The 8479-nt window shown below is 44.3% G+C and overlaps 1 protein-coding gene across 2 annotated transcripts in view; it reads right to left on the bottom strand.

The window, feature by feature from the left end:
- Positions 1 to 1343: 1343 nt before the first annotated feature.
- LOC142584565 (guanine nucleotide-binding protein G(i) subunit alpha-like) overlaps positions 1344 to 8479 on the bottom strand; it is a 146360-nt gene continuing 139224 nt past the window's right edge. For both annotated transcript variants that reach the window (XM_075694670.1, XM_075694667.1), the window contains exons 7-8: positions 7105 to 7258; positions 1344 to 3024 (exon numbers count right to left, since the gene is read on the bottom strand). In XM_075694670.1, coding sequence (XP_075550785.1) covers positions 2834 to 3024; positions 7105 to 7258 — 345 coding nt within the window. In that variant the 3' untranslated portion in view covers positions 1344 to 2833. The remainder of the gene's footprint in view (positions 3025 to 7104; positions 7259 to 8479) is intronic.

Raw genomic sequence — 8479 nt, 5'->3', positions numbered from 1 at the left:
TTTACTACTACAGCCAGTGCAATTATAGTTTGGCACGCAGCTATTCATAGCATAAACAAAAGAGGTGGCTCATATATTGGTGTTGTCATATTAAACATAATCGTGTTCCAATACAACGTAGGGCACAAAGTGGCAAAGGTGAGATGCTTGTTAGCAAAGTTTGGTGCCAAGAAAAATGGCAAGTATAGTCACAAAGTAACAATTGCTTCCTTACTGTTAATGACGAAAAGACTGAACACTTCAAAATTTACAGTAAAGTTTGATGTCACAATAGCCAGATAAAAATGTGCCCAAAGCCCACTGCATACGGAAAACCGACCATGGCCAAAAAACAAGGCCTGTAGGCTCGCAACAACTGGGTTACAACGTCTGCACTTTGTAAAAATTGACCATTACTTTGCAAGTGCAAATGACTAATGTAATTAAAGCAGGGTCTTTGCCCACAAACAATGCCTGGCAAGTAGTGGAGAACATTGTCACACACACACGCACACAAACACACGCACAACCTCTCAAGAAGCTCAGTCAGGAAAGGCACTGTTTGTTTCAAAGGGTTCAACAGACAGATGGAAAGTTACTGTCTTTGCAATCTAATACAACAATACACTGCATACCTGCCAAGTTCCAGACATCAGAATTAGAGAGAGTTGAACAGCGAGTGAGAGGCAATTAAAAGCACGGAAAAAGAAAGCAATACCATTCATCATTTGAACAACCTGATTAATTTAGTTGACCCTTATCACGGTGAACTGTCCCTGTGTACTATAAAAAGTGACAATTACAATCACAAATAATGAGGCAGGTAAGAAAGAACATAGACGGTCATCATTAAATTGTGCTGCTGCCAGTCTTAAAACAGCAGTGAGCCCTAGAGAACAGAAAGCGCTGAGCCGCCTCGAAATGAGGTGCCTCAATGCCAGCACGACAGTTTAAGAGGAAGCAATTAAAAACGGCCAAGCACAGCCACACAATACTCAAGTGACGGAGTGGTGGCACACAGAAGTACAAGGGAACCACACGAACACCTCGTCATGAAAAGCAGCAACAATGAATTTCCACTGTTGCCCAGTTAAATACAATCGTACAGTCGCACAAAATTGCAAACATCCAGTGAAATCAATATTTTAATGTGAGTGCACTAAATCTACTGTAATCTTGCAGTGGAAAAGTGTTCTGCATGACCAACGTTAAATGCTGTCATGCCATCTGCTAGGTAGAAATCAAAGTACTTTCGCTGTTCAGTGCTACCTTAGGCCTAGCAAGGTCAAAACATACAGGAGATATGAAAAATAACATCAAATGATAGCCAATACCTTGTCATCAGCATAGAATTTGACCAAGCATAGGATGATTTTACAATTTATTTTGTGCCGTCACGATAGAGAGCAAGTAGCAAGGACGAATGTGGATAGAAGCAAGCGGTCCGAGCATTGTCATGTAGTTACGCAATCGAGGCAACCAGTGGAGGCCACTGCAAGAACTTCCCGGCGACAGCGAGTAAAATGTTCTTGCAGGTAAAAAGCTGGCGGCACGACAAACAATAGCAACCGACCACGATCTACAATGGTCAAACATGTCGCTTGAAAATCACATACACATAGTTACGCCTTTAAAAGCAGGCCTCCGACATTGTCAACACAGTATGCGCCAGTGCAGACATTGTGCAGTGGCGACAATCCCAGAGTCCACATTCAGTCAAACCTTGATGTACCCAAACCCATGCATAATGATATATCAGGTATTTGAAAGTAAATAGATACTTTTTCAAGCTGGCATCAGAATGTAACAAATATATGCTTGTAGTGAATATTGAATATAGTGAAGGCATTTTCATATTGGACAGAACTTGATTAGAAAGTTCATATAATGTTATATAATAGTTTAACTGAATCAGGCGACCTATCTACAACATTGCATTTGGTGAGGTGTGCTTTGGCAGCAGCAGCAGCAAGGCACACAGAAATTCTCTTTGCCATGTCGCTGAAATAGCAGCGGTACAATCACATTATGATTTGGTGATAGCCATGACAGTTTGGGCAGCTGCACCCTTTCTTGTACGTGGCTATACCAATGGCACTCTTAGTGCACGAGAATCTGAAAGTCTGATTTGGAGGACAAGCTTTCACAAGATGGCCGAAATCTGTATACTGTAAGGCTAATATGGAACTCTTGGCAGGTATGACACTGACTGCCAGCATTACAGGGGACAGGTCATCACACACCACGAGGAATGCACAAAGCAAACGACTTCCTCGTCGTGTGTCATAACAGCACACTTGCAGAGAGGAAGGTAGCGAAACCAATGTGAAGGCTAAGCATTTTCCTCGCAACTAAAAAAAAGAAAAAACCACAGTGTGGCAAAGCACGACCACTTACAAAAAATAACCAAAACAATGGTAAAATAAGTGCCACGCCACAGTGAAATATTGCCACAAGAGAACCAGGTCTTGTATGTTTTTTTTTTTTGCATGGCAAGCTTGAAAGCAAGAAAAAAAGAATGGTCTAGAAGAAAGATGTGTGGCTGTGACTACTGAACATAAGACATAAATGCAAATATCGGCCAAGTGACAGCATTGCACAGGGCCTAGACTCAAGTTACGTGCCAAGCGTGCAACCCTGCCATGGTTACAGTTGGTCTCTCCTCTGGCGGCATTTGCCACCCACCTGTTCTGCCAAACGGCAGTCCACTTTCCTGACGAGAACACCTGGTGCACGACATGTGCAGAGCAGGTCACCATCCAGTTTTGGCAAGGGTACAATAGGCCGGCTCGCGCCTCCTGTCAACGAGGTGCACCACTGACACGATGCTTTTTTTTGTGGAGTTAGAAGGCATTCAAAAGAGACCACAGTCCTTCAGGTTGTTCTTGATGATGACATCTGTCACAGCGTCAAACACAAATTGAATGTTGTTGGTGTCAGTGGCACATGTGAAATGCGTGTAGATCTCCTTGGTATCCCGGCGCTTGTTCAGTGACTCAAATTTCATTTGTATGTAGGCGGCCGCTTCTTCGTAAGTGTTGCTGCCTGCAAGGAGGAAAGCAAAACTGTACACTGCATTCCCACATAAAAGAGCAGTCAAGGTCAAACTTTGCTGCAGCTATGCTCGAGCTCTACAGCAATGGCGGGCACTGCCACCAATGTGAAGGAAAGATACAGTATTTATTTGGATATAAGGAGTGGCCAGAATACTTAGCCTCAATGTTACCCACCGCCTTATCTGTGAGGCTGATAGAATCACTGTTTCGATATGGCAACGGCGGCAGCATATTTCCGGCAATCCCCATTTTACATGGCAGTCCAAATTTTAGCAACTAGAGGTGGGCAAATATCAATTTTTTCAGATACGAATAGAATACGAAGAGTGAAGTGCAGACATACATGTATACATATTTGCAGCAGGAATACTTATTCCGAAATACCTGGGCACCAGGCTAGTTCCAACTAGTGAAAATATATAGTTAATTATCAGGAAAAATTGGGACCAGCTTTAAACACAAGGTCACTAATCGTCATTAAAAAAATTGCATGAAAAGCTCCTCAACATCTTTATAGTGTGGCTACAAACAAGCTTTGCAAACATGCTAAATAAATTGTTGACAAATTATAGTACAAAGTTGTGAAAAAAGAAAAGAAAAAGTAGCTGAAGGACTTGTAGGCTGTAGACACATGAAATAGGGACCGTTAAAAGGAAATTATCACTGGCTGTAGCGTAAACGATTTAACTGCTACATTAGCAGACTACAAAACAATCTCAGTGCCCTTCCACTCGGTGAAGAAGGATGACCAGCGAAGCTGTGTACGTGGGCCCCTTAATGGCAAGCTGGAACTCCCCCGCGGGTCGGCCTGGTCTCGCACTATCTTCGGCATCGGCCCACGTATGGGAAGTGCTTAACGCCTGCTTCACCTCTGCCGCGGGTCAGCTCAGCATTACACTATCTTCAGGATCGGCTCATGTATAGGGAGTGCTTAACGCCTGCTTCACCTCCAGCGGGGGTAGGGCCGGTATTGCACTATCTTCGGGATCGGCCCACGTATGAGAAGTGTTTAACGCCTGCTTCACCTCTGCCGCGGGTCAGCTCAGCATTACACTATCTTCGGGATCGGCCCACATGGTGTTGTCCCGCATGGCTGTGTCGCGAGAAAAGTGTCGTGCTCGAAACTATACTGCACCAGCACTTCAATTTAGTGACGAGGACTCGAGTGATGATTCTGAAGATGACAGCAAAACAAATTCAAGCTCTAACGGCGACAATGTTTTGAGTCGGCATGGGACAGCCGCAGCTGTTCACCGGCGAGTTTCCTTTACAGGCTTGAGCGGTCTCCTTCCTTGTGTGCGCTTATCTATCTATCTTTTTGCATGACCCGAGAGCCCTACTGATTATCTTCAGGGTGCATACTTCGCTTGGTTACGATGTGCTGCCATCGGCAGCAAAGAAACTTCCGTTCACGCCAAGGCTGCCCATAGCAAATCTCGGCCCAGCACTACGGATCAGCGCAAAGCAGTTTACAACGGGATGGGATTTCTTTCTACTCTTTTTCTCTCCAGAGGTGATAGAGACAATATGCGAAAATGCAAACAGGTATGCTTGGATACATAATATTGTAGTTGCCCAACTACGCTGAGAAATCGATCCTGAAAGAGGTGCATGACTCTTAGACGAACTGGTGAAGTACGTTCCTTGGACTTCTCATCGGACCAACCTCAGAGGATGCCAAAAAGGCGGAACTGCAGAATGTGTTACGAGGATGGCAAAGTTGAACAAAAGCCCGACATTTTCTGGTAGAAGTGCCGAGTGCACCTATGCTTCACACAATTCAGGAACTGCTTCACCACATGGCATGAGCGATGAACTGGTCTCTTTATTGTATCCGAAGAACGGCAGTGTACCGAGCATTCATTTTTTCAGACTATTCCTGGGTTATTTATCTTTGAAATGTGTATTATGAATTTCATTCGATATTAATGTTTTTGTAGGTATGTTTTTTATTGTTTTTATGAACTGGAAGAAAAAATGGTGCTTTATAGAATTTTTAACTTTTACCTAATAAATTTTTTCATTTGGCAACGCATGTTTTTGGAAAGAGCATTTTATTATGTACAATATGCTATGTTGCAATATGTCCTGGAATATTATTTGTAGTGGTCAATAATATTTTCCCAGAGACGTATAAAAAACTACCATTTTCTCGCGGTAACGAAAGGGTTAAGGAGCGAAGTGAATAAAGGTAATACAAAACAGGATTGTATCAACGAGGGCGTACTGTGAATGCACAATCCTTTTGCCGTCACATGCTGTATAAGGTCCAAGGGTGATGAGATCCTATTTTGCCCCGTGCGCTGTGTGTGAGGGAAAGTGTGCGAGGTAACCCGAGAAAGATGACAGCTTAATGTGTGCACAAGGTGGGGGGGTTCTGTAATGTGATCATGCCCCACAAGTACGGGGGAAGGTTGCTCAGGCTTTCTCAGTTAATGGTTGCGAGGGCCGATGCAGCAGCATAGTGGACGACCATGCGAGCCGAAGCGAGTGTCAAAAGAGCTGCGGTGTCTTGTTCCCACATGCAGTGCCATGAGATCACAATACAGCAGAAACGGAAATTGGCTGTAAAAGAGCTGCTATACAGGCCTTATCCGCAAAGTAATGAAACTGCCTGCTGCGCGGCACTGCAGTCGCCAATAGCGTGCTCTCCCCGGAGCGTCAGTTGTGGCGGAGGTTCTAAGCTAAGTGACGCACTGGGCAGCAGTTGTGCCTAAGCTCTGACGCAGCGAGGATCTGAAGTGACGCAAAGGCTGTTTTCGAGTTTGTCATCATGGCAGAAAACAGAAAAAATTGAGCGTTCACCGGAGCAGCTGTATGCGATAAAATTTTGCTCTCGGCTGGCCGAAACTGGTTCCGAGATGCTTGCCTTCATTAGGAGGCTTACAAACACAATGCCCTGTCAAGGGCTCAGGTTTTCCGGTGGTTCAGTGAGTTTGGGAATGAACGAGAGACTGTTGAAGACATGGAGCAATCTGGACGCCCCTCAATGAGTGGTTTGGACAAAAAAGTGGCCAAAGTGAAAAATCTCCTGGACTTCGACCATCATTTCAATATCGGATTAATCACCAAAGACCTCAACACATGCAACACAACGGTTCACAAAATTATTTCTGAAAATTTGAACATGCTGAAGGTTTGTTCGAAATTGGCGCCAAAAATGTTGAGTGATAAACAAAAACAAGAACGAGTTGACGTTTGCCATGAACTGTTGGTGCAGTTAGAAAGTGAACAGAATTTTTCTGACGGCATAACAACAGGCGACTAACCACAGGTGTTCCAGTACGAACCCGAAACCGAACGTTAAAGTTCGGAGTGGCACTCTGCGAGCTCCCCGTGCCCCAAGAATGCGAGAATGTCGAAGTCGAAGGTAAAGACAATGTTCGTTGTCTTTTTTGACAAGCTTGGGGTGGTGCACAAAAAATTTGTACATCCGGGACGAACTGTCAATGGTGTGTTACAGTTTTACAAAGAAATCCTCGAGCGCCTTCACAGAGCCGTTAAATGGAAACAACCGGAGATCGCTGGAAGCTCCACCACGACAATGCTCCAGCTTACACCACCTCGGTTGTGGCCGCCTGCCTGGCTAGGACACGGGTTGCAGCCTTGCTGCAGCCACTATACAGCCCCGATGTAAGCCTGTAAGCCTGGCAGACTTTTTCCTGTTCCCAAAGCTGAAGAGAAGCCCGAAAGGTCACCATTTTGACATTGTTCCTGCCGTCCTAGAGCCTCCAACAAAGGTTATAGCAGCTGACTTCCAGAGAACCTTTGTAGCATGGGGATTGTGATGGCAGCAGTGTATCGACACCCAAGGAGACTATTCTGAAGAATTTTAATAATGTGTACCGATCGGATCAATAAATTATTTTTACCAGACCCAGTCTCATTACTTTACGGAGAAACTCTGTATTAAATTATTTAGAACACTTTGAGGCCTGCAACTATTTTTTCTCAGGTTAAGAGGCCTGGGACCTTCACTTAAGGCAAGGCTCGAAAATACTGTGTGTGGGTGCCCCTTGAAAAACTCGCACAGGCGGTTGCATGCCAGGCCCCGTCTGCCAGTGCTCACCTGTGTACTCGGGGAAGCAGATGGTGAGTGGTGAGCGGCTGATCTTCTCCTCAAAGAGGTCTTTCTTGTTGAGGAAGAGGATGATGGAAGTCTCCACAAACCACTTATTGTTGCAGATGGAGTCAAACAACTTCATGCTCTCGATCATCCGGTTCTGAAGAAAGAAAGACCACCAACAATGACTGCCAGAAAGCTACTTGTTTCACTGAAAGAGGCTTCAAGACATAGTATTTGTCACAGTGAGCACTTTCAGGCAGTGTTCGTTGTGTCATTCCATAGACCCATTAACCAGCAGGTGGCTGTACCCACCAATGCAAGCACTGGTGTGGACTCTTCTCTCACACGTGTTGCCCTTCCTGAGGATGTCAGCCCAGCACATGTGTGTCCCAAAGAGTAACAGTGTGCACAACTCGGCGGAAAGTAGAGGAGACTTTCGCACCAGTACCTTTGTGTTAGCAGGGAAAGTCTAATCACCACGAGAATGGGCAAAAAAGTCTGCCATGTGCTTCACAACCTGCAGTGGGCCTCTGACCACACTTGCTGCAGAGGCTAGAGCAACTTTTCCCATTGCCTGCATTGGCAATATACAGTAAAACATAGTTAATTCCAAGTCCTCCGCACTGCGATTCAGTCTGCAATTTAGTCTTTTAATGATGGCACACATATATATATACCCCCCAAAATATTTGCTTTCTATCTAAATGTACAAAAGACATCAAGAATAAGCATAATCACATACAAGAAGATAAACTTTTTCAGGAAAAGGTCAGAAACAGTACACAGAAAACTGCTAGTGGCCTTCACCCCAAGCTACCTATGGCTTTGTTTGGAATTTGTGCAGACAGCTCTTGGCAAATCTTGCCATATGTGAACATATAATTTTAGAAGCAAACAATTTGGGGCCAGTTGGTGATGCACATTTGACTATGACAAAGCAAAATGTATGTGACCAAAGGAAGGAGAGACAGAGGCAACTGTAAATGTTTATAGAGAAATTTTTCACTGCAGCAGGACAAGGCGCTCAACCAGCAACAGGAAGAGCAGATGCAAAAAAAATAAAAATAAAAGAAAGGCAAGAAGACAAAAATTGGATACGTGTGCACAATCTCATCATAAACATGATAATCGGGAAGCATGTGTACATTGTCAACTGCACATAACTGGCACAAGTGGCATAAAAAAACAAAAAAAGATGTGAATGAACCAGCTTATTTGTAGCTACCCATGAAATTTACTTTTGTTTGCAAAAGTGCCACCAAAGCCACGCTAACGCACATATCGAAACCACAATTTTCTTTAACACTACTTACAAAAGCTCCCATTTCAACTTAGTTTTGCCATGGCCGACAACCTACCGTTCTTCAACAGTGGATAG

This window comes from Dermacentor variabilis, chromosome 6 (assembly GCF_050947875.1).
Source record: "Dermacentor variabilis isolate Ectoservices chromosome 6, ASM5094787v1, whole genome shotgun sequence".
NCBI classification, from domain to species: domain Eukaryota; kingdom Metazoa; phylum Arthropoda; class Arachnida; order Ixodida; family Ixodidae; genus Dermacentor; species Dermacentor variabilis.
The sequence above is the reverse complement of the archived record's forward strand: the minus strand, read 5'-3'. Positions and strand labels throughout refer to the sequence as shown.